Source organism: Seriola aureovittata, chromosome 12 (genome assembly GCF_021018895.1).
Source record: "Seriola aureovittata isolate HTS-2021-v1 ecotype China chromosome 12, ASM2101889v1, whole genome shotgun sequence".
Classification (NCBI taxonomy): domain Eukaryota; kingdom Metazoa; phylum Chordata; class Actinopteri; order Carangiformes; family Carangidae; genus Seriola; species Seriola aureovittata.
The window spans coordinates 22,126,164-22,153,181 of NC_079375.1; the positions used below are offsets into that span (position 1 = coordinate 22,126,164).

The 27,018-nt window shown below is 40.3% G+C and overlaps 1 protein-coding gene across 2 annotated transcripts; it reads right to left on the reverse strand.

Moving 5' to 3' along the window:
- Nucleotides 1-17: 17 nt before the first annotated feature.
- On the reverse strand, nucleotides 18-21,692 carry LOC130179118 (vasoactive intestinal polypeptide receptor-like). 2 transcript variants are annotated; one of them, XM_056391881.1, is made up of 13 exons: nucleotides 21,482-21,692; nucleotides 19,726-19,819; nucleotides 18,172-18,285; nucleotides 10,532-10,638; nucleotides 10,308-10,405; nucleotides 8,922-9,051; nucleotides 6,111-6,264; nucleotides 4,982-5,042; nucleotides 3,546-3,612; nucleotides 3,367-3,458; nucleotides 3,028-3,157; nucleotides 2,363-2,404; nucleotides 18-2,179 (listed from the first exon to the last, which is right to left on the reverse strand). In XM_056391881.1, the coding sequence occupies exons 1-13, from the start codon at nucleotides 21,539-21,541 to the stop codon at nucleotides 1,988-1,990; spliced, it is 1,341 nt and encodes a 446-aa protein (XP_056247856.1). In that variant the 5' UTR covers nucleotides 21,542-21,692; the 3' UTR covers nucleotides 18-1,987. The 2 variants fall into 2 exon arrangements, with proteins under 2 accessions (XP_056247856.1, XP_056247855.1); XM_056391880.1 differs by having other exon boundaries at nucleotides 10,308-10,417.
- Nucleotides 21,693-27,018: the final 5,326 nt, after the last annotated feature.

Genomic DNA, 27,018 nt, shown 5'->3' on the forward strand with positions numbered 1-27,018 from the left:
ACGACACAAGAGGCCACTTCACAGTGCAAATGGTTTTATTCATTTTCATCGGACATTTTCACCAATGACATATTTACAGCTGATTCCACACACTATACAGTACACAATATTTACACAAAATTTACATGGCAACAAATGAGACACACTGCATCACCATCATTGACATTATGCAAATAAGATGAGGGAGAGATACATTTTAAATGTAAACATCGATTTCCAGTTGACACCTGAGCACTGTAAGTCATCACCATAAAATACATTTCATAAACCAATTCATTAGCCATATTTACAGTTTCACATTATATACACAATAGCTGTGTGCGACATTTAGTCTGAGGTACTTTCAGTTAGTTTCAGTTCAGTTTTACACACTGAGAACAACAAGAACAAGAGGGGGAAGTAAACACCGAACTCCAGCATGACTCTGACATGAAATATGACACTGTCGCTTTTCTGATGAAAAGGTGGCTTCAAATAAATGTTTGGCCAGTATCTCTGAGGCTGTGCTTTGAGTTGAATGCTAAACACAATATATATAACAGATATAATGTATGTTTAAAGCGGTATTGTTGGTATGTTTGCACTGTTCACCTTCTTAGTTTAATGTGTTAACATGCTATAGCGTTTTCTAATTAGCACTAAACACTAAGTACAGCTAAGGGTGACGGAAATGTTTTCAACGTGTTTATTAAGACAATTCTGGATAAAATAAGATTTTTACCTGATAATTATTACAGTTCATCCAGGTTTGGAACATGAATGAACTAAATTTCATGGCAATCCATCCAGTAGATGTTGTGTGACTTTTTACTCAAACAAACCACAGATGTGAAGCTCATCGAGCGTTAGAGGAAAAGTCAGGGGTTCACCAAAGTCCTTAGGATTCATCTACTAGGAATCATGAATGTCTGTACAAAATATCATGGTAATCTACACAACAGATGTTGAGATATTTCAGTCTGGACCTAAGTGATGTACCAGCCAACTTACAATACCATCCATAAAAGTAACAGTGCTTGTCTGGCTAAAAACATTACGATATAATGTATATATTTAACCTGTCAATATAGAATAGAATAGAATACTGAAACTCAATCTAATGAAATGAATTGTCCATGCAGTCCAGTTAATGGAAGTTAATTGTTATTGCCTCATATCAATTCACAATGTTGTGTATAGTGGACTAGTAACAGAATACATCTGGTCCATTAGTTTCAGAAACAGTAAAAAAGAAATGTCTGTTAAGCGACTGTGCACTCAAATGAAACTAAAAGCCTTTTGTAATCTGAGATAAATTTCACAAGCGGGAGTTTTATTCTCTCCTCTGGAATGTTATCCGGCTCTAATTCAGCAGAGTGTGTGTCCTGTGTAAAACTGTCATACACCAGATAGGAACGTCCAGGACCTTGGTTATTCTATAGATTCCTCCACTGTGACTGTTGCTCATGACAGCCTGACACTCTCACTACTGTTGTTACCACTGGTCCCTTAAGCAACACAGCCATTAGTTTAAGTGCTTATGTAACATACCCTTCTCATAAACATGTTGTTTCTTATAGGACGCAGCTCGTCTCCGGCTCTGTCCATCTATTGCTTAACATCAGATGGGAAACGCTGGCCAGGAGTCCCATTTCCTTTTAACTCACATTGTGATCTTGAAGATCTTTTTCCCTGCTGCATTCAGGAACATATGACGATCTATTTTTAACAACTTGTAAATATTCACTTCAGGTTGACTCACCAAAGTTTACACTGCAGCACGTCAGCGTGATCAGAGCTACTGAATCTGAAACTGTTCAGTTGTTTTTTGGGCTATTAATTCTTCATGCAAAGGCAATTGATAAAATCACAATGAACAAATATCAGTGTCAATACTAAAATGTTATATTAACCTTCAGTAACTAATATCATTTGCATTGCACCAGTGCATGTGAGCCACACATTCAGAACATAATGATAAAAAGAGAGAGGAGCATTAACTTGGCTTTCAGATGGCAGAGAGGTGCTCCTGACACTCGGACGCCCGGCGTGTAGTTGGGCTGCATTTGGTCAACATGGTGATCTGGGTGCTGAAGTTGTTGCCGTTGCTGCCTATGGAGGGGTGCTGGTACTTAGTGTCAGCACCCAGGAACCTCTGCAGCATCCATCTGCGCCACTTACGCTTAATCTCCGACTGCACCTGTAGGAGAGACGAGGAGGTTGACAAACAGGATGAAGAGGGGGAGTTAAGAGGGTATGACACACCAGGGGTGGGGGTGGGGGTGGGTGGTATAAATTGAGATTTAATGACTTAAAAAGGACAGTAAACATCTTAAAAAAGTAAACTTCTTGGAAAAACTGTTTTTTGTTTGATCTTACTCACCTCTCCGTTCAAAAAGCAGTACAGAACTGCAACAACAAAACCCTGTTGACGAGAGAGGCAGATAAAATGTACCGTCTGATAAGAGCTCTTGTAAAGAAATACCAGTGTGATAGTACAGCTGGGGAAAAACTCCAAGTGTTTGTGTATGAATAATGATGGTAAGAGTATGACCAACTTCAGGCTCAGACAGGGAGGTTCATCATTTAAATCTCTGGGAAATTTTCCCAGGAGATATCATTCTGAGCTACAACGGCTATAAATTAAGATTACTTTCCATTGCTAGGTTTCCATAGTTTCACTTGGCTCTCAGCGTTTACATACACTTTAATACTCAGCAAGTCAGCAACCTCATTATTCAACCATGCAAAATTAAACATCTTAGCTACACAAACCATTCATTCGCTTAATCAGACAACCTGATTCCATGATACCAAGCTGTTTTCATGTAACTTTACTGAAGCAAAGGACTTTCACTTTTGCCCTCTATCTGCTGCCATACTTATGTCACCGGTTTTGCCTAAGACACAAGATGACAATCCTGTAAAAGTCAAAAGACGGATTAGGTACATCAAATCCCATAATTCATCACTAAGTAGTACAGCTTCTGACGTTTGGAAAGGGCTGACAGGCTGCCTCACACTTTGTATGCTGTCATGCAGTGTTACCTGAAATGACCCCAGAATAAGATCGAACACCATCCTGACTTGTGGGTGGATGTGGTCAGGAATGAACGCAAAAATGATGTAGTTGATACCAAAGAGAGGTATCAACAACAGGGTGGATTTCGCAAGTCTCCTAGAAAAGTGGAAAAATGAATAAGTGAAGAGAAGGCTTGATCATCCTTCTTAAACCCCCCCAAAGCTAGAGTCACTATGCAAGAGCTATCATTGCTCATCACCAAGAACATAATGGCAGAAAAACAATTTATTACTTATCACCTGATATTGAAATGTCAGTAACCCATGCTAAGATAGAGATGTTGACATTTTGCAGTGAAAACCTACGAGTACTGATTGGATTCCTTTCTTCCGATGTCGGGGCAATTCATCTTCTGTCTCAAAATCCGGATTATACAAATGAAAAGGAAGAAGTTCACCTGCCGAGAGATGTAACAGACGGGTCAATGTGATTGCATTGCACAGAGCAGTAGAAATGGTTCTCATGAGGAGGCAACGTGACTCACAAGTATGGTGACTAAAATAGGTGTTTTGATGATCCACCATGGACCGTAATCAATTGTCTCCCAGCATCTGTCAGAAGAGATAAAAATAAATCTGAATAAATAATTTCGCTTTTAATAAAATAAAGTACAGTTGAATACATTAGTGAGTACATTAACTACAGAAACAATCGAGAAAGACGTTGAGAAAAAAGTTTTAAAAGTTTTAATAACTTAAAGAAAACATGAATCCTTACAAAGCTTTTGTAAAAGCTTGAGCATTTGAATTAATGAACTAGTATAAAAATTTATTTATAATGTAATACATTTAAATATGTTATTTTAAAAGTAGCTTAACCACGCTATATTATATGAATTCTGCTAGAATCAGAGGCTAAGGTGATAATCTGCTAAGCTAACGTTAGGCTAGTCAGTTTTAGCAGGATGAGTTGCACTTGTGTTTTTCTTTACTCCATGATGAGATTTAGCTACTGCCTCATTTTTTTGGGATACTAAACTGAATTACTAAAACCGATCTCTGAAATAAGGTAGGTAAAAAGTATGTGGCTATCTCACAAACTAGCTCACACTTAATTAGCGCTCTGGCTTTAGCTGTTTGGTAGGGTCTAGAGCTCAGAGACTTTCAAGCCAGTGTTTTTTTTTTTTTAAAGGAAATAACACATTGTTAAAACATACTGTAATATCTTTAATCCACACACATTTAAATGTGATTTTAAAGTAGCTTAACTACATTAAATTACAATCATTCCACTAGAGTCAGAAGCTGAGGTGCTAATCTGCTAAGCTAACGTTAGGCTAGTTACATTTTAGTAGGACTAGTTTCACTGTATTTTTCTTTTACTCCATGATGAGGTTTAGCTACTGCCTGATTCATGTGGGGTACATAACTAACTACAAACATCAATCACAGAAAAACAGGTAGGAAGAAGTGTGTAAATTGCCTGGCTGTTGCTATCTTGCTAGCTAGCTCCAACCTAGTTCGCTCTTTTGCTTTAGCTGTCTGGAACGGTCTAGAGCCCACACACACTTTCAAGCCAGTGCTTTTTTCCTTTTTTTTTTCACACATTACTTATGTATACTGTAATATTTTCTACATAGTAAAACACATTTTTTAAAAAAAGTCTGGCCTTTTCTAATTTTAAACAAATATGGATTTTGGCTTTGTAGGGCAATATAATGAAACACTCAGGCTCTTGTCTGAGGTCATTTCTTTGCGGGTTGCTGATTAATTATGAGCCAAAGACCTCCACTGAGACCAGCTATTAATCATCACACTAACCAAGATATTATTCCTTTGAGTATACGTGCATTTGCAGTCGTATGTCTTCCTGCCAGGGGAAAAACCCTGAAATTAACCCTTCCTAATCTAAATTAAAGATGGTAAGGGTGATCACTTCACTTCACAACAAGATTTAATCAAAGACAAATGATTAACTCACCCATGATCATTTAAATAAACCTTTGCAATCACCCAGGATGAGATAAAGATGGTTGGAGCCCCTACAAAGAACATCCAAACAGAATTTGTAAGTCATTTCAACATTAAAATAATCTTGATGTCACAGATATCAGTGATGTCCACTGTGCTCAAACACAACCAAATATGACTGAGCGTGTGTACACTGTTAATCTTTTGGATGATTTTATAGCTAAAGTAATATTACATTTTGGCTATGCTTATCATTTTTAACAGGACTCACTGATATATTTGCTCTGTGCCAATATTGGCTCATCCAGGGTATCTGCAGGAAAGTCACACGCTTGTTTCCATTTTTTCTGCTGGCAGACACAACATCTCAGGCCTATTTTTAGAATTACTTTATTGGTGTGATGGAAAAAGGAACATCAGACTTTTGGGGAGAGGTTGCTGGATTTTAGGACCAAGAGGCCAAAAGAAGTAATTGAACGAATAAAGTATTGGGCCAAAAAAGTGTTAAGATGAATTCTGTATGAATATATGTACGCAAACGTTTGAAAGCCAGCAGTAATGAGGTGTATGGAGTGGCAGAGATATGAGTAGCCCCAATCAAGGAGCAATGAAAGCTCAAAAGAGCATCCTCGCTGCCAAATGGAAGCATCTATCCATTATGAAAATATTTACAGTTCAAGTCTTCATTGTCCCATCTCAGGAATTCATTTAATTCACAAACTATGTTAGCTATTGATGCAGGAATTTGTTAAATTAGCTTTTTTCTCTATCAAAATCATCAAAAGCATGACAGGGTTCTGAAGCTGAATTGTAAACACAAGCTTAGAGTGGCAGCTGCCTGCTGCTGCTAATCTAAAACTGGCAGCAGGACCTCTCATTCATATGCAGATGGGAAGGCACAGCTTTTTTTCCATAGCTACTGCACGTATAAAACCTCACTTCTAAATTAATTTACATATGATCATGTATGTTGTGGCTTTTGTAGTAAAGACAAAACAGAGATTCAGGTAGCCCCCATGATTGCATTTGTTGATTTCTGGCTTTCACTTCAGACAAATGGACGGATCAAATGTCCTTGAAAATGAGCTTGTGTGAGCTATCTGTATTCATCAACATATGGCACAGTAGCCAGCACGTACCCCAACCAATCAGGATGTACCACCAGAAGTACTTCCTCTCAGAGAAGAAGGAGACGGCTAACAGAGCATGGAGATAGAGGCCCTCCACCAGCAGCCAGAAGTAACTCGCCATGATCCCATACTGGAAGAAGACCACCACTGCCTTGCAGCCCACCTACAGAACAACAGGAAAGTTGGTGACACCGCTGGTGAATGTAGATAAATGCATTTCTATCACAAGTCAAATTGATTACGATGAATCTTGTTGCCAGTGGACGAGGCTACAAGAGAATGTTTTTAGTAAATTACTCTGAAATTAGTACTGATGACTGACTTATAAGAAAACTGTTCTATTGGCAAGTCTCCCATCAAAAGCAGCAGTGAGGAGAGTCATAGTCATTAGCACATAAGATAATTAGAGAAAACTCTGCATGGGGTATGATCGTGCTGATCACACTAATGCGCTCCTCGACTAATTAAATCTTCAACCAAATAATATTTGAGATTCGAGATCTCCACAGTAGGGGCGGCTCTGCATGTGTAACATCACAGACACATGGTGAGTAGCAGACTGATCCATCACAATGTCTGCTCTGCAAACGTTAGAGTAGTTCTATGTTTACTCTTTTTAAAAATAGTTAATATTTGCCACGGCAAAGGCGTGTCTTTTACTTCTTATGAATTTAACTTTTCATTTGTAGGAGGAAAATGGTTTTATTTCTTCTTTCAAAAGTTAGATAGTCTGAGTTAGTATTACACTTCCGTAAATATGAGGCACTCATTGTAGATCGGTACTAGTTTCAGAAAACACAGGGTAATACACTTTCCCTTATGCAACCCCTAACTCAACAGGATATTTCTTTAGACCCTGGACGTGGTTCGACATTTTGGGAAATATACTGCCTCTGGTCCACTAGCTTATGAAACTAAATGCCTGGGAGTTTCTTCTGTTTTTCCTCCTGAAAAAGGTTAAACTTCTTCTTCAAGTTGACGCTTCATATTCTCAGATAAAAAGATATCTTCCAGAGCAGTGGTTCCCAACCTGTGGGCCAGGGCTCACTGGTGGGCCGTGTAGGTATCACAAGTGGGCCGACAAGTCATTTGCAAAACAGCACAATTTTGGTGAAGAGATGTAATTATGATTAAAATAAAAACATAATTAATGTTTTTAAAATGTTTTCAAACAAAATGATCTTGAAAAACTCGTTTTGTTTTTTCTCGTATTAAGGCCTGTCACTGTGATAAGCCAATGATAGGAACTTTTATGCCGTCGCCGGCCGTATCACTTTACTGCCAGACCACATTGTATAGTTGTTTGCTATCTCAGTTTGATTGTGCAGTAAAAGATTACATCCATGGTAAAAACTGCAGAATCAAGATGGATAGCTGGGTAACAACAGCAAGAATTAAAAGGAAAGAGAGTCAAGACACAGACGGTGAATCGACACGTGATCTCTACCAATCAAACAAAAAGGAAAATTTGAGCTTCTCCTGCTTTCAGTTCAATACTAATGTTCAATTGTTATTGAAATAAAAAATGCTCTAAGAGCGAATCATGTGGCCTCCATATTGTTTTATTGTATCAAGTGGGTCACGAGTTGGACAAGGTTGAGAAACCACTGGTCTCGAGCACTTGATCTTAACAAAGCTAATAAATAAAACTACAGTTCACCAGCATTGAAGCACACACTCTACTTACATCAGTGTAACTTGATTTCTTGCATATCATGCAATTTATAACATTTTAGTTGTAATCTCTGCAATCGAAACGTGTCTACATTGTGTGGTCTGTTGGGCTGAAGGTATCCCCGAGATGGGGCTTATGGGAAATGGTGTTAAATAAAGGCTGCTAAAAACTGATTAAAAATTAAATAAACAACAATATTCTATTGTTTTAGTATCCATGTCTAAACAAAATGAATGGACCACACAGAGTAAGAGTTTCTTCCAAGTTGGAATGTCAGGAATTTACATTATTGCAAAAGTTTTTAAATGAGGTTTTCAAGTTTCACTACTGCTCTCTATAAAACCGCTCGCCTGTTACGTGATGCTCTCTACAAGAGCTTATTTTTCTTCTTCTAAATTGACTTTAAAAACAGTTGAGAGAGTTAGCAGCTGTGTTTGGACCCGGGCAATCTGTGTACCCTGAAGAGGAGACATTTAAAGGAAGCCATTAACAGTCAGCACTTAGAGATAGTAAAGGTGATTTACAGTCTGCTGATCTAATCCTCTCTGGTGATAAAACAGTGGATTCAGCTGGAGCAAGATCTGAGAAAAAACACCAACAAACACTGGCGACTTGATCGTTCAAATAAAAACAAAACAGCCTCATTATATGAAACTGTACTAAATCTAGAAGTTTATGTAACTCCTTATCTTACATTAGCACTTGTGATGTTGTCACTACGATCATGTCGTCGAACCAAAGTGATTAAAAGTAGTTACCAAATTTCTGAATGTGATTTATCGACAAAGCTGTCTGTAGCTCAGCTTCACGTTCAGCAAACAGGATCTCTCACAACATCCTGCTGGACACATGAATGGGGAAACGTCGATTTAGGAGTGGAAGGGACCTGGCAAACACCGCCACACCCAGAGGCACGATAAGTAAACCCTGAGACAAAGCTTTAAAGTCAGTAAAGTCTGCGTGAGTAATTAAACATATGCAGTTTGGGGGCAGAAACTTAGAGCCGACTACTGCTTGTACATCAGTTAACTTGATCTACGATTGCAGGAGTTTTGATGAAGCAGAAGAAGAGAATCAATAAATTATGCGACCTGTGGGCGAGTGAGACGGCAGCACAGAGAGAGGAGAGTGTACGGATCACTCACAGATGACTGGCAACTTTCTGTCTCCACATCATCGTACAGAACCATGTCCTTGATGAAAACAGCCAGAGCTTTCAGTATGAAAGACACAAAGAGATGCATGTGGATGTAGTTTCTCGTGCAGTGAAGCTTCCTGCAAAAAACAAAAACAAAAAAAAAACAGACAAATAAACCGCAAGATGATTTAAATCAAAAAGGAAACGCATCACGCATAATTCTCTTAATGAATTCCCCCTGATTAAAGACCTTCAATGTCATGTTTACGTGACCTACCCTGAAAATCATCTGATAAAGTGAGTGTTTATGGCACCAAAGCATAAAATTGGAATAAATATCAAGAAAACATTCACCAGAAACTTCACTGGCTTAATTTACGGGAGCAAACAGTCACAGAAAGAATGTGAATTTTAGCTGAGGAGAGTAGTCATCATACGCACTTAATGCACATGACTATTGCCCTGTAAGTGCTCCTACTGTACTGTGCTGTGCTGTTATTTAAATGTCAGGCTATCTATATCTGTTCCATACTTTATATGGTTATCTGTCAGTGCAACATATATTTATAAGGCAGAGACAAAAAATGTAAAAAAAAAACCAAGACCTCTGACTTGACATTCAGCACAGAGGTAAACAAGAACAAATCAGGGGGTTTCGCCTAGAAAATGTCACTAATGTAAATTTTCTCTTCTGGGTGTTTTCAAACAAATGCTTTCCCGGTGAGCTTATGATCGGGGGTGAATTGTGTAAACCCATCAGGCGAGTCATCCCAGAAGGACGGGTGCGATGACACACAACATCAACCAGCTGCCTGAACACCGTCTCTGCAGCTGAACATAAACAGCAAACGTTCACATCCTGTGTCTCTTCTGCAGAGTTCAATCCATTGGCATTTCATAAGCCCGAGGAGTAAACACATCCCTTGTTGTTTAGCTCGTAACACAAAAACAGTCCACATGCAAACACACCCAACTGAACAGAGTGGGTTGTTTGTGAGAAGTTGCACACACCAGCCACTTACAATAATGATCAGTGCCGTGTCACGCGCATACACACACACACACACACACACCACACACACACTTTCTCTGTGCAACCTCAGGACTGAAGGTCAGAGGAGAACAAGCTGTGAACGACAGCAGCCCGTCTTGAGTGGTTTCACTTTATGGCTGCTTGCAGTTGACCACTTTGTTTGAGAAAAGATAATGTCAAATTTGGATGTCCCACAAAATCTGGCAGAGTCACATTACTGTGTGGAAACACTGTAATATCTCTATAAAATGCAGGAAGTATGGTGTGAAATGAGAGATTTTATTGTTCTAAATTATGGGGAAAGGTGTTTGTTCATCTTTACGCAGGGACATTAAGTGGTATTTTGATGGATCTCCTTACCGAAAGAGACACAATATGATGATGGCGATCGTCAGAGAAATGAGCGACACGCTGTGACCGATGGTGTAACCCACTTTGATGGCGTTGAAGAATTGTCCCTGCGAAAACACCTTGAGTTACACCAACAGAAAAACATTTCATTTGGACAGAGTTTGACATTTAACGTGGAGCCACCACAGCAGCAGTAATGTGGGGCTGAAGGGGTTTCAAAATGCCGCACTGACCGTATCATCATCCATGGTGCTGTTGGGATTGTATCCACAGTCCATTATGTAGGAGTCGATGCTGACTGGAGTCCAGCCATCCTCAGCGCAGGTCTTTGACAGGTTACCTAATGAGCAGAGGAAATAATCAACATTACTCTTATAAGAATACAATTCATTGCTGTGGCAGCTTTAATGTGTTTTCATTTAAAATATGCACTGCAAGATTGTGTGTATGTGTGTTTGGAAGGAAACTGCATGAGCTGCAAGGCAAAACTTCCTCTTCATTTACTCACACTTAATTATATCACACTGAGATGAATGTGTCTCGCTGGAATACTCCCAAATACTAAAAGGAAATGGAAGGAATGACTGAAGGGGATCAGTCGTCCCACCGGCTCAGAGATGCCGGGACGTTCCCATGTGTATTTGCCTCCATCTGTTTCGTAATTACTGTCAGGCTGCACACAAACACACACACACACATGCGCACACACACACACACACACACACACACACACACACACACACACACACACACACACACACACACACACACACACACACACACGGAGGGCAGCAGTTGAGCAGAGAGATATTTTTACTCTGGCCTGCCCATGGGGGCAGAAGTGAAAGGTCCAAGTGCATTACACTGACCATCTGAGAGGAGAGTAGAGGAGCAGAGTAGAGCTCTGGATAGTAGAGTACAGCAGACTAGAGCTCTCTAGAGTGCAGTGCAGCACAGTACAGTAGAATTGAGCTCAGTAGAGAAGAGTAGAGTTTGGTAAAGTACAGTAGAGCTCAGTACAGCAGACTAGAGCTCTGCAGAGCTTAGGTTACTACAGTAGAGCTCAGTACAGCAAGGTAGAGCCCGATAGAGTAGAGTAGAACAGACCCAAGTAGAGTTTTGCAGAGTACGGTTAAACTTTCTAGAGCTCGGATTGTAGCTCTCTAGAGTATAGTAGAGTAGAGTAGAGTATAGTAGAGTATAGTAGAGTAGAGTACAGTAGAGTACAGTAGAGTATAGTAGAGTATAGTACAGTAGAGTATAGTAGAGTAGAGTTGCCCTCACTATAGTGGAGAAGAACAAATGGCACAGATTAAATTAATAAATTCAGAAACAGAAAAATGAATAAATAAGTGAATGGATTTGTATTATTCTTCCTTGAATTATATTAAATACAGTTACTTCTCAGTAAATGGCAGCAGCACAATCACCCAATTACAATAACAGAAATTATTATTGTTCGGATTATTTAACATTTTATAGTTTATATTTAATCGGCTTACTGGTATTTTTTGTACTCTGTCGCACGCTTTTTAAGAATTTTTTTAAGAAACTGGCTGGAATAAACCGCACTGTGTGGTGAGAACTATTTCAGTAGAAGTATATCAATTGAACCACTGATATACAATAATCTAAGATGCGTATCATTAAACAAAAATGTCCCTGATCTTGTCTGTCTCAGACCTTTGCTGAATGTCACACCACTCTCTCTGCCCATGTTTCTTGTCTGTGTCTAATACCTGTCAATAAATGCAAAAATGAGTGAATGAAGGATTCAGGCGTGAAACTGACTTGAGTGCACACAAATACTTAATTCATCCAAATCAAATCCTTTCAAAATGCATTAAACATTTAGGTCATATTTACTTACTTCAGAAGTGTTGCATACGCAGATGTTGGGCAAGATTTAGAGTGACATAAGAGTTTTCAGGCTTTTATACAAAGGCAGAATTTTCCTAAACGACAATGAATGCATCACTATTCAGACGAGGCACTAATCATTAATTAGGCTGAAAACCCAAGAGTGATATTTCTCTGATTTTGTGCAGTCATGTATTGTGTAATATTTATTTGTAGTGTTTCCTCATCTCCTTTTCTGTAAATATAAGAAAGGACGCTGCGTGTGTTGGCGACAAATTAATCCATGTGCTGAATGCTGCTGTAGAAATATAAATGTAGGACATTCCTCACATTTCCCAACCATATCGCTCCGCAGCACTATCAAATCAAGCCTGTGTTGGGAAATGACCAACAATCCAAAGTCTTAGAATGTGTTTGGCATTAAAATATGGTCAGCTCACAAATACCTGAGTGGCGTATTGCAGAGAAGACGGAGGCTTAGCCACCTCAAACAACATGACAAGACACAAAGGCGCTGATAAGCCGCTGCTGTTTCAGCCCATGCCACCACTGGATTTGGCTTGTTTGAGGGATTGCCAGAAGAATGCTTTCATCATCCCCCAAAACATGACTGCAAGGGTTTTCAGTGTCATGCACGACAACGAGGAGAGCTCAAACGAGTTAATCACCCCATCATCGTTTTGATTTCCAGGCTTTTTTTATCTAGGCTTTTCTGTCAGTGTTGTACAGTCAAATGCTTTATCCTGCCTAATTATATCTCGGAGGAAGATTCATATTAGCGTGCGATGAATAGCCTCGGCTCAAATGAATATTATGGCATGTAGGTGAAGCCATTCACATGCAGGCACTCTGTCACTCTCAGCCTGCAGAGAGAGCGAGTCGCCTGTGTTATTAAAAGAGATGAATGACTGTGTTTGTGTTAGACCTACTAGGTAAAGAGTTCATGAGAATGGCAAACTCTATCTCAACTAAATTTATGACTTGGCTCTGAATCTCTGTGGCGCCATGTTTCGTAATGCTTGTTTTTTTGTGCGTGAAGCTTATAAAATGAATGGCTCAAGATGTGTCAATAACCTGAGTCTTTCACAACTGTTACTGACAGTGAAGACATTTGAAAAGAAGCTCAATTGACTTTTTAGAAACTGAAATACTTTCACAAAAAAGGTTAACTTCTTGAAAAGTAAACATCATATTTCTCAACCCCTCTCAAAGTTCTGTAGCCTAAATAAAAATGAATAAACTGGAAAAGGCACAGCAGTCGAGCTGGTGCTCAAACAAGGTTGTTTTGCTCACATTAGGAGATAGAGGGTTCTTCCCCGTCCACAACAGCAATTTACAATGCACAGAATCCCAGACCGTTTATCATCCCTTAATTAAGTCCTCCTTACGTGACCTGAGAGCAGAGCAGGTTAAACCAGCAGAAGCCTGTACTGATTTGCTGATTTACTGCATAATTGATATCATGTACATCAGTGCAGGAGATCACTTATAATCCCCCCTCTTTCTGTTACGGCCACTTCGGTTCATACAAGGGGTCGAAGATCCTGTGAACCTTTGACATGTCAGTGAAATATACATCTACTGCCTTTGGCCCAACAAATTTGATGATTCTTCATCCGTCCCTCTCTTTTCCCAGGAGAACTCTCTCCTCTCTCAGGTCACACTATCTCCCATCTGGGTCACATCACAGCTTCCAGGAAAACCCTTTTCTCCACACGGAGCCTTCACACACAGTTGATAAATCATTGGTTGAGTTACTCTAATGTCCTGAATATGATGGGGAAAACCCTGGCTGGATTACAGGGGCAGGAACCCCTCCGCCAGGTCTGCAGAGGCCCACAGGTTGAACGTACTGGCAGGGTAATCACTTACAGGTGAAATCTGTAACTTTACACTTATTCAAAGGACAGCAAAGGCTTGGGGACATCTGTTGGTTGAGATTGTGAAATTGTTTAAATATTTAAACATCAAGCTTACACAAAGCAACATGTACACTAAGTCCAATATTCATTTTCTTTTGGTCTCCAACAACCACCGACAAAATATATCTGTCCCTTCAGCCACTAAATGCCACATTGTTCTAGTCCTAAAGCACAACAGGAGCTAGTCACTAACCTTATCTGTCTGCCTCTCAGTGCCGGGTAGGTAACATACACTCAGGTTAACAGAGCGCACCATTGAGAGCTACAATTCTGCTGTTGATCACCTCCAGATTCAAGATACACCAGATGTGGAAGGAGTAAAGTTCAAGTCAGTATTCAATTCTTTGAAACACTTTCATGTCTGTACAGCCAAGTCTGCATGTGTGACAGTTGACCCTGCAGCTGAAAGACATTGTGGATGTGCATGATATGTGCTCAAAACATCTCTGTGCCTCAGGCTGCATATCTGCCTTACTCTCTGCAAAAGACATGAGATGTTGCAAGCTTTTCATTCAGCAGGGTCAAAAGGTCAAGCTGTTTAGCCAGTTAAAGGTGGTTCTCCATTTTACTCAGTGCTGTACAGTGGAGACATTCAAGATGCGGTCAGACTTTAAAAAAAAAGACATTGTTCATTTTCTGGTGTCAATGTGCAGGTGCATAATTACTTCCTCAGTACTATCTGTACTCAGTCCGGAAAATCAATGAGGATATGCAGTGTCTGAACATCAGTGGCTTGATTGATTGCCATCTTACATGAAATATGGATACCAAAGGGTTCCACTGTGTGTGGTCACACTACCGAATGCGTTGGGCTTCAGTCACTCTTTCATACACAGAAATTGATGATGCAGAGCAAAGCAAGATGAGGAGTGCCATTAGTAAGGTGCTGCCAGCCTCAATTCTAAGTATTGTAGGAGACACGACAATCACTCTGGGGGTGGAGACCACTGAGGATTTTCTATTCATCCAGTTTTGATCTGTTTTCAGTGGTGAGACCAATCCTCTAAAAGAAAATATAAATTAAATATATTTCAAAAGAATGTATTTCTAAGCATAAGCAAGGAAAAAACATCAGCAAATGCAATGTTAATTTCATTAACTCTGTTTTAAAGTACAGAGCATTGAAATCCACAGGCATTAACCTCTCCAGCTACTCAGCTGATGCAGATCAGGTTGACATCTTCCAGATTCAATGGGAGCAGTTTCCCCAAGCCTTGATGCAGTGTTGGGAGACGAGGGAAAAGGCCAAGCTCACAGTTATGGAGAGAAATGATTCCTTACATGATGATTGCTTCTCCCAGTAAACAGGCCTCCACAGATGCTGGCAAAAAAAAAATGGTTGCCAAGTATCCATAGTCACTGCAAGATATCATAGAAGATAATGTGGTGGGGCTAGGACATCACTCACTAGTCAAGCAGCTACAAGCCCGAATTGAAAATGAAATGCAAATGAGGCTCAGATGAGTTTGACACAGAGGAAATCTCAGGCAAACAAAGGGCAGCAGCTGTTCAGGACTCATGGCTGCATAAAGCGGGACACAAAATTCATGCGAGCGAGTGAGAAACCAGAAGGGAAACATTAGAAGAAAGACAAAATCGAGGTGCTCAATGAACAAACTAACTTCAGCCCAGACAAGGTAAAAATGTCCTAACATTAAGAAATAAACGAGGGAACAGATCCGCAACCTCTCATGGAGGAGTGGGCTTTGCTGTTCCAAGGGATTGGCATGACAGTCCACTCTCAACAGCTCACTGAGGTACCACAAAAAAAAAGGATATATTATATTTCCACGTCTGTGTCATATTCAGATTCAGCCTAGACGTTGAAACCGTAGTAAAAGGTGTCAGTTTTATGTAATGTTGCTGGTATGATGTCAGCGTGACTATCAACAGACTATCAGACCGTCTATTTTTGCTGGGAACCACGTGTGAAAAATAAGCGAGACATCGAAATATATTTCATGTGAGGCAGCCGCTGGGCAGTGTGTCCTGTTTATGATAAAATACCATAAAATATCAGAGTCTTAATGTGTTTGTCAGTGACATAGGCTGTAACTAGGTTTTCTGGTGCTTTTTTTTTTTTTTTAATTGTTTAGTGTAAACTGGTTGATTAATAGCTGTTATTTTGAAAAGAAAATTAAAAAATACGTTTACAATACATGTTTTTTCAAAGTAATTTGCCATAAATAAACAACAGTTCTCAACTATGAAATTTATGGTTGCCAGAAACGCATAACACAAATGTTTATGCAATATAACCATATTTTTTTAAGGTGAAGTTCTGGCAACCTCAGGTGCCAGCAGGACCGCGGGAAGATGTTTTTAAATATGGGGTGCTGCAGTGAGAGGAGCATTTCACCCCAACCCATACAAATACAACAAAGGCTACAGCAAAACTTCTGCAACACAGACAGCAGTAACAGCAGCAGCAGCCAGGTCAAGACTCAGTGAAATGCTATTGCACAATAATAGTTCACAAGAATGTCGTAACGTTGCATTACACATATCGAAAAGCTCATTCGGTAAGGTAAGGTATATCAGTGTGATGTTAAAAATGATTGACAATTGAATCCCTCCGCTGCCTCTTCACACAAGCAAAACACACAACCTGACCACACTCCGCCACATAATGAAGCCACTTATATTTAGCAAACCAAGCAGGGGCAGCTAAATACACAGCTGAAAGTTTCTTTCCTTAAACGTCTGACCTGAAAATTGAAGCTGGGTGGCTGGAGAGGCTCCTCAAATGCCGCCAACTCAGTCCTAGCCTGACACCTGTTAGCAGCAGGCTCCTCAATAATGGCGGTGCTAACGGTTTTAAACCGGCGCGCGGCGTCGGCGGCAGTTTCCGTCTCCGAGGAAAAATTACAACCAAACGAAAAGGATGTAGTTCTGGTGGAGCAGCTCTCCTGGGAAGGCTGGACGTCACCTGTGCTCTCTTTAGCCGGTGGTTTGCCAAAAAAAATAAACAAATAGCAGAGACGTTTTTCCTCCATTGTGATTTTATCGTTCGATTAGCTATCGATGCTACAGCAGCCGGATGTAAACGACCCCTACCATACAGTTGACATGACCCGCCCTACACTGCCTCTGATTGGCTAATGGTCGTTGCCTTCGCTGGTTTGATTGGTTAGATTGAGGCACGAGTGTATTAGGATGGTTAGGGTCAAGGTAGGAAGTAATTTTGAGGAAGAGCAGAACCGGTCATGTCAACATTATAAGAACACTATTGTCACGCGGCCATGGCTGCCAGGATTTACCATAAATTACACAGATCTTTTTTTTTTTTTTTTTTTTTTTTAAGTGTCTTTCAATCTGCTTCAACCTGTTTCTCATGTTGTTTCTCAAGTTATTTCTCAAGTCTCCAGTTTGATATTGAGGCGTCTCTCCCAGCTGAATACAGATACATAACATAACTCTTTCAGGATAATTACACTGAGGAGACTCGGTGTGGTTATTAATGAGAAATGGAAATATACGGGAAAGTCAGAGGGGAATAATCACAGGAAGTACTGTACAAACACATGGCAAATAAGCCAGTAAATTCTCAAGAGTGGTTTCCCTTACACATAATTAGTAGTACTGCCCTGCAAGGCTTCTCATAGATTAAAGGAGAACAAATAAACAGAATGTGTCTTTAATGAGTGGATGTTCCGGCAATTGGGAAGTAGTAGTTTATCTTTTGTGACTCAGCTGTGCCATGTGTTTTGAGTTTTATTATATTCTTTGTGATATATGAAATGGGGTGTCAGGAAAAAATGGAAACAACAGGTGGTCATGGCCGAGAATGACATCATGAGTATGAGCTCAGTGTATGTCATAATTCCGGTTTTTGGTCTCAACACAGACGTGTCTTATTAACCCATTTATCACTCCACAAGTTTGTCACTGACCGTTAATTTACTTATTTTCTATTTTGCATAGGTGTAACTGTTTCAGTATATCTGATTGAGGGATTAATGTGGACTTTTACATGCAACGTCTGAACTATTCTACCCCACAAACTCAGTAGATTAGTGACAGTCACTTCCTTGCTTTCCCTTCCCTGTCTTTCACACATCCACAACCTACTATGTAAACTCCATTCTTACGTGTTAGGGCATCACTGGAGAAGTAGAAGAGAAATTTGGGGCAAGGAATGGTAACCACCTCTCCGATGTCAGCACTGGGCCAGCAGGTGATCTTGTCCCACGTCCCACTGCAACCTGACGGAGAGTAAAGTAAATCTTATTTCTATTTGTCAAACTTGGAAATACCATAAAATCAAAGAGAACGAGCATGAAACATCAAACTTTTGAACAGAATGTGTTGTAACATTAATCATATCCAGTGGCAAATAGCAACCCTGATTAAGGTGGAGGTGGCGCCCTGAAGTTCCCATGGCAGCCAAAACGTGTAAGCTCAGGTCAGCTGTCGTTACAGCTCTGGGTTCATAACAGCAGCTGACCTGAGTTAACACGCTGCCAACATGACTAATAAAACAGCTCCCTGCCCTTCGTTACACACTGTTATTTGAATGCAATAGATCGCTGTGACTTTCCACAGCGTGTTTGGTCTCAGGACACAGGAGCAGGTCACAGCACCTGCTCGCCATCTCGCCGCAGTGAAAAGATCAAGTTTGCCAAGTGATGTTAGTGACATCACCCCGAGGAATCTATGGCGTGACTCAAAAATATAATGACTGTTTAATGACTGTTACATCGTGTGAAAGTAAACACAGTTTCGTGATACCTGCAGTTAGGATCAACAAAGGTTTCAGTTACACACACACACACACACACACACACACACACACACACACACACACACACACAGGTAGTAGAGGCTAAATGAAGCACAATTATCTGTAGAAACTAATTATGTGCTGCATCATGTGTGTAGTAACATGTAAATTAAGCCACGTCAACAATAAATTGAAAAACAACAAACCAGCTTAGTTTCATTATTGAACACTCACTGCTGTATTTTTATGCCTCCAACCTGTTTTCAGGTTGTTATCGTGAACACAATATCTCAGTAAAACCTTGAGGGAATTTCCCAAACATTCACTTAGACTTAAGGAAGGACTGATTTGAATCTGGTGGTCAAAGGTCAAAGGTCAAGGTCACTGTGACCTCACAAAACATGTTTTTGGCCATAAGTCACAAATTCATACACTAATTATGACACAATTTAACTCAAATGTCTATAAGGATAAAATGAAGTGATGACATTTTATATCCAAAATGTTCACCTTGACATGATAATGTTCTGCAAAAACACCTCTGGCTATTTCTCAATACTGTAACTCAGGAAGAAGAGACTGTGATCACACTTCCTGCATACAGGCATGAGGCAGTAATCTTAGTTCTTCATAGCAGTTAGTGTAAATTAATAAATGATAAAAATGTGATCACTTTGAAAGTTTACTTTAAAACTGAAGCAGAGCACATGTGACAAGGGGCTGGCTTTGGGCGGTAAACAGTGTTCAACCATGCAAGGTGTAATGTAAAGCCAGAGGAGGAGGTCTGAACGGCTTTTGTTGTTTTTAGAGCCTGTTGTGTCACTTCGATCGGAGCCCAAGTTTGTGAACTGAGCAAATTTAGAAGAGACAGAATGTGCAGCCAGGATAAAATAATAATAATAAAAAAAAAAAAACGACATACCTGTTGTTCTGTTCTCAATCTGAGCTTCACACATGTCTCTCTCCTTCTCTATTTCCCTCTTCATGTCGCACATCTGATTCTGCACTGAAAACACCTGTGAAGAGAAGAGTTCATACATGTTTTCCATGTATCTCTTGGGTCACAGTCACATTTCAAACAGTGTCAGTCACAGATCATTTGTCTGTTTGTCATACAGCCTCTGCTTTCTCAGCTGTGGTTCACATTTCAAGGCCAACACATCATCTCCACTGTGGTTTTCCTTAGATGAGCTGACATGGGCTGCCATTAATCTCTCCAATTGACACACATGATCAATCTTTTATCCGCGATTCATCTGCCACATCCTTTAGATTTGCATGCTTTGAAACTGGAGGGAATCTTCAGGCATGACTCATCAACGTGACGCTGAATCAATGAGGGGTTTACCACCATGGAACATGCGGAGCCTCTGCACGACCAGAAGATTTATGGCTGTTACTTAGGTGGATGAGTCTCCTCACTATAGGCATCAATCAGACTGGTAGTCCGGGGCTATTGTTAGCCACAAAATGAGCCCATATGACTCCTGCCTCTCCTCCCCCCACACAAGGTGACTCCCGCATTTGGGTTGTGATTTATCTCACTCCTCGGGCTACCCGGGACGTCCTGTGTTACTTCACCTGCGGTGCACGGCTGGACTGTGACTGGAGCATATGTTGTCAGTGATGGATCAGTGCCGCCTTCAGCAGTACGAGTTGGAGTATCAGGAGAAAACTTCCTGCTCTCCATCATCATGATGGTCATCATCATCATCCCTTTCACGCTCCCCACCAGCAACAACACTTACCATCTTTTCCCTCACTTTATTTTTTATCACTGAGGCACTGAAACAGTCTGTGAGTGAGGACACATGCAGATGTAAAAGCCAGCGTGCTATTCTAAGGGATTTGACCTCCAACTGAATTCCAGTATGAATCATACATGCTTGTCTACAAGAGACAGTACTGGATAAAGACGCTGGAGACCACAGAGCACAAAGACAGACAAAAGAGGCCGTTGCCATGGTGTCCTGATGGGAAACCAGCGAGCACCTCATGGCTTCTATGGGCAATTCACCTTAACATTGATCATGAAAAGAGATCAGCGAGGACATAAAACACATGACTGTCACTGAAAAACAATCAAGAACGTGGCTCCGCTGCTTTGTTCGGTGCCAAATGTGATTTAAAACGCTGCTGGATTTGCCTGAGGATCTGAGGAGACTGACACAGGAAGCAGAGGCTGAACCTGGAGAGAGGAGGCTGCACATGTGAGGACACATGTTGTGATGATGTTGGAGGAAGTCTCAGGGTTTCTCCACAATAAAAGTTTTTTTTTTTTTTTTTTTAAGAAAAAAAGGAGAGATAAGCTCAGGTTGAAATACTATTTGTTTTTTAAATTTCTGCAATAACAAAACACATGATGACCAAAGCCTTATCAAACTAGAACTAAGCATTTCCCATGATACACCCCTGATGAGAGCCCTCTCTCTCCACAGCCTCCCCGCTCATCCACACGTCGACCAGTGGCTTCACACTGGGACACATCGGTGCGTCCCGCATCCATAAACTGGCTTTGGAGCTGCAACGGCGTGCGCATCAACTTATAGGCTACTTGTAGGATATCAAACGACGTGGTCAACCTTACATGGCCAACTCAGGCGAGCAATCGTTGCATTCTTGAAAACGAGCCCAAGTTTGAAGTCATGAGAAAAGTCAAAGTGTTTAAATATACTCACGGGTTTCAGCAACATGCAGGAGAGAAGGAGGAAAAATCCCTTTGAAACTTCTACCAACATTTCCGGTAAAGTAGTTGATTTGTTGTTGTTGTTGTTGTTGTTTAAGAAAATAAAAAATAAAAATAATAGAGAATAACCAGGCAGCAACAATATGAAGCAGAAGAGGTGGATATCTGGGTTTCTCTGGTGCCTTCACTGACTCGGTGCGTTCTTGCGCTCTGACTGAAGTGAATTGCTCCGCGCTTGAAATCCTCCCCCCTCCTCCCCCCTCCTCCCCCCTCCCTCCCACTTTTTACCGTTTTACCTTGAACAACCAGCAAGTAACCAATCAAACATCATCCATGGACGTCAGTGGATGATGGCTTAAACACAACGGATACAACGCTACACAAAGAAGGAAACCACTTTGTTTCACTTTGTATAGACTAGTGTTAGAGTAGTTACTTTATGGATTAAGGCTTAGCATAAGAAAGATAAGCACATTAATACAATGCAGTATTAAAGATTAAACCACTGGTTCCCAGCTTCTGAGGTTTATATGAGTTGTTACCTGTTCCACTTCTCAGGTGGTTTTTAAAAAATGAAATTCTATTATATTATATATATAATTATAACTGGGTTTTTTTTTTGTTTTTGTTTTTTAACCTAATGAATCATCTCAGCATCAGATTTATTCTGTGTGTTTGGAGGGATCTTGGCTCATAGATCCGGAACCGCTGCATTAAATTACCAAACTGTATTTAAAGTAGTTTAAACTACTTCAATTTGACCAGCTACAATATTAAAATACTGATCAGTGTCAAATATAATATATAATTTAGAATCATACATCACTGATAATACTACAGTATTTTTTACTTAACTAAGATTATTAATGCAAAATGACTTTCACTTATAATTAAATAGGCTATTTATAGTTTTTTACCTCTTCCTCCACTGCTACATGACTGAGCACCGCAGCTGTGTGAATCCTTAACGACTGTCACACATGTGACAAATGAACCTGAATAAATGTGCAGAAGGACAAGAGATCAAATGCTTCTGTATTAATAATACATCTGTAACCCATCAGTATAGTAGGATTAAGTAAGGTTGTAAAACAGGCCTAACGTAGAAATATTAGGTGGATCTTACAATTTAATATCATCTAATACAATATTACAACAAACTGAATCTGAATATTGCGATTAAGTTAACTTAAAGCTAACTATCTCACTGCACCTACAGTGATAACATCCACAAACTGCACACTATAGGACCATCAAGACATTTATCTAATTTATGGGCTCAGACCTTATAGCAGGACATATAGACATTTGGATGAACTGTCGAGTTACATGCCATAAAAATCTGGTTCCCAGATATGGAGCACAGCTGAAACACGGCAGATAAGATAATGTTCCTCCGAGACTGTTGCGCACGAATCTAACGCTCATCTTTTATCAAAAAACTACGTGGAAATACGTGGAAAAACAATGTTCCTGCTCTCTGTTGAGTCTCTGACAATGCAAGAGGAAAACACGCAGCATGTGTTGTGTTGCTCTGTCATCACGCACCAAGAGATGAGGATTATGTCACTTTTTTTCTAACTTGATAACGACGCACAGAATCGGCCCTTTGTCTCCCTCGCGTCGCCTCCTCCGGTGGAACCGTGTTCTCCTACCGTGCCGCTTTACCGGCCTGGTTTCCGGCTCTATCAGTGGGTGACTCACCGAGGCTTATGGAAGCTTTAATGGATGTCAGAACAACCTTCCTCTGGGATGAAAGTCAAATGTTTGGGCTTCTCGTGGAATTACAGGAGCGACAGAAAGCTCCTTTTCATTTTGAGTTTCTCGAGCTCATCCATTAACATTTCCAGCTTTTTTGTGACAATGTTTTTTTTTAAAGGTTTCTGACTTCCCTACTTGTTGTTCTAATAACAGTCTGTAATATTGTATCACATAACATTTCAGAATGAGTTCATTTGTTAGCAATGTGCAAAGATGAATAGTACCTCTGTTGTGAAAGGTGTGATAATCATCTGACACCATTAATGTTTACTACTCTCTCATACCAGTTGGCAGTGGTGTTTTATTGCCAGTGTCTCAAAATTAAGACCACATTTCCCATCAGCCCCAGTCATAAAGATGATCTTTGCTCGTGAAGAGGATAAACATGTTGACATTATTTGTATCTGTGTGCATCTTCTCGTTTTGAGCCATAAAGCCGAACATCATACAACGTCTGCTGCTAAATCTTCACATGATGACATCTGATGCTAATCAAAAGCTACATGGGCTTCAGTTACTGACTGAAGCTCTGATTGCTCAAAATTAATCTGGGAATTATTTATCGTCGGTAATTGCTGCATAAATTGCTCCCTTTTCTCACAGAAGCTGAAACATCAGCTTCGTCTCATTGAGATGCTGATGTGAGAGTCTGAATTGAACCACAAGCTGTCAGTCCACGAATTGGATTGTTTTTAATAGAGGCAACGATGGTGATTATGGAGATGCATCAAACCCATCAAACCAACATGAAGATCAGAGAGTGAAATTAACTTCCCAGCAGGGAACCCGAAAAGCAATGTAAATCTGTTTAATGTTTGCACAGTGTCTGTGTGTGTTTGCTTTAATACCCTGATGAGACCTGAGATGAGGAATACTATCTCATTTTTTCAACTATGAAGTCACAAAAATGTCCTTGTTTCAGGAACTAAGAAAAGCAGCTCTGATTTTTGTTTGTTAAAATGAAGCGTTTTTTTTGTTTTTGTTATGTGGGTGTTGAAAATCTTCTATAAACCATTTGAGTATTTTCTAATCCACGTCAACTGCATGAAAGTTTGTACAGACATTCATGGTCCCCAGAGGATGAACCGTAATGACGTAGGGATTCCCTGACTTCTTCTCTTTTGGTTTTAAGTGAAATGTTTCAACAACTATTGGATGAACTTCCATGAAATTTGGTGCAGACATTCATGTTCCTCTGAGGATGAACTGCAATAACTTTGACGATCTCTCAAGTTTTCACCTATCGCACCATCATCAGGAGGAATTGAAATTTGTCCAGGGCCTAGGTTTATGAAATACGCTGTGTTCATCCCATATTGGAGTTTCCGTAAATACAACTTTCCAACTTGTAAATAATGTTGTCGAGCGACCTGATAGCCGATTCGACTCCCAGTTGGCCGGACTCATTGCTACATGTCATTCCCCTTCTCTCTTCACCCTGCACTGTGCTGTCAATACAGGCATAAAAAGTGGCAAAAAAACCCCAAATTAAAACAATCCAAATAAAAGTAAATAGCGTTCACATCAACCTTCAAGTCGTAATTACAACTGGGAAACTCTGAAAAGTCTATATCCGACTTGCATCGCCTGAAAACCAAACAAATATAGACGCCTCACATCAGCGAAACTCTCTCTCAATGTAATTAAACCTGCATTTAATGGATGTAGGGTGTTATACTGTCACTGCACAATATTTTAAACTTCACTTGATCACACGTGTCGTGATGACACTTGTTTTTCCATCTCTACCATCCATCGCATATCAGCAAAAACACGGTATAAATATCTGCAAAACGAATGACATTCCCATCAGCCTCAGCTATTCTTTGTTTTCCATTAGCCAATGGTATCATGCTAACAGGCTAAACTAAGATGGTGAACATGTTAGTATTGTGAGCGTGTTAACATGCCGACATGTGACATAAGGCCTCAGAGCTGCTGGCACGGCTGTAGATTTGTGGGTGTCTGTTTCTTTAAATCTATTTAAATGTAACTATGCAACATTTTAAGGAGAAATAAAAACAATTTTCCTCGTACAAATAAAGGTTGAGATCACTGAGATAAAATGGAAATCTCCTCTGGTGTTACAATAAATGGATCTTTCTGTCTGCCAGACCTCACATTTCTTTCAAGGCCACAAAGTTTCTTAATGTCAAGTACGTCTGATGCATTAAACATGAATGGCAGCGTTTTTATTCTCCGTGTATTATTATTGGACAATTACACCTACAGCTCCCTCTGCCAACCGTGCGCCGCTGTCTTATACAGATGGGAAATACTTTGGCTTGACCGTCCAGACTTGCTGCCTCAACGCAGTGTGTCTTTCATCCGTTCTCACTCATCAGCGAGGGGAAGGGCCAAAAGGGTGTGTGCATCTTTAAAACAAATATGAGGAGGATTGTGGGACATTTTTTGCTGCTGAAATAAGAATAACATAACTATTCATTTTCCAAAGGGGAGATTAAGGCAGATTTTTCATTTTGTCCTAATTTATTGTTCTGTTTTGGAACCATCCCCTTGCAAAGCCACTGCATTCCCACACAGATAAATCAGATCTGGTCCACAGCTGCTTTCCAGGCAGGTAAGTAAGTAGGTTAACTGTTTCCACGCCTCCATACAGACACACAAGACTGTCAGTGTTGTCAGTGTTGTCAGAAAGCGTTTGTTCCATGCAGGTTTAAAGAGGCTGCACTGAGGTTGTGTTTGTTTTCAATAAAGAAAACATACACACAACATTTGCTGTCAGTGCGCAGTCAAGGACAGATGTACTGAAGAGGAGTGAAAGCAACACCTGAATCAGGACGAGCAGGATGGGGGGGGGGGGGGGGGGGGGGGCAGTAAGGTCTTCTTTAGTCTCTCTTCTCTTTTCTCTCCTCTCCTGCAGTATCAGAGATGTCCTTGAGTATTCACTGCTATCTGTGAGCCAGCAGAGATTTACCTCACACTCATCTGTGTTCCCAGTTGTGCAAGATAAGTTTCAGCAACTGTATTCACAACCCACAGAAAGTAAAGTGCACAAAGAACAGATGACGGCAGCAACCAAGTGACAGGAAAAATATATGACCACACTCGCATCAAAACATGCGTCACGGTCAAATGCTGTTTGCCAGTTAGTTTGCTTTTCAATGCACAGAGAGAGGGAGAGAGAAGGAGAGAAAAAGGAAGCTGGTGAGGTTTGTGATTCTTTAGATTATGATACATGGGTGTCTTACGTCAGAGCAACTTTCAGTGAGAAACATAATCAGGATTCGATGCTGCAGAGGTGATCTGGATCTCTCCCCCGGGGGTCTCACGATAAATCTGAAAGGTCATGAAAATAAACATGAGTAAATCATTCTGCTATATAAAATTATTTTGCATGTTCTTTACATGTGACTTTTGTCCTGGATAGATCGACCTCCTCAGACCTTTAGAAGTCATTATGATATGTGAAGGTTTCCTGTTCACACCTCACAGACACATGCGACCTGCAGTGAGAAGGGGCTGCACTGTCTCTCCATAAATGTGGGATGAGTCAGCCTGTAAATCATCGCTGTCATGACTACATCATTTTGATTGGCATCGTTAATCAATATCACACCATGACCACGAGCAGTAAACCACTGTGACGTGCAGAGGACATTAAAGACATTACAGTCACAGTGTTTTTAATTATAAATGATACGGAGCAACACATACACGGAAGTGAGTTGTGGCTGTTGAGACATTGTATGTAAAGTAATATTGGACTAATACAAATGAACCTGACATGACACAACTTGTTTCATG

Bases quoted from the DNA above. Each gene is read 5' to 3' on its own strand.
- LOC130179118 (XM_056391880.1), bottom strand. From the start codon at position 21,541: ATGTTGGTAGAAGTTTCAAAGGGATTTTTCCTCCTTCTCTCCTGCATG. The intron at 19,820-21,481 runs GTGAGTATATTT...TTCTCTTCACAG, and splicing joins CCTGCATGTTGCTGAAACCC to GTGTTTTCAGTGCAGAATCA. The intron at 2,405-3,027 runs GTAACACTGCAT...TCTCGTCAACAG, and splicing joins TTATTCTGGGGTCATTTCAG to GGTTTTGTTGTTGCAGTTCT.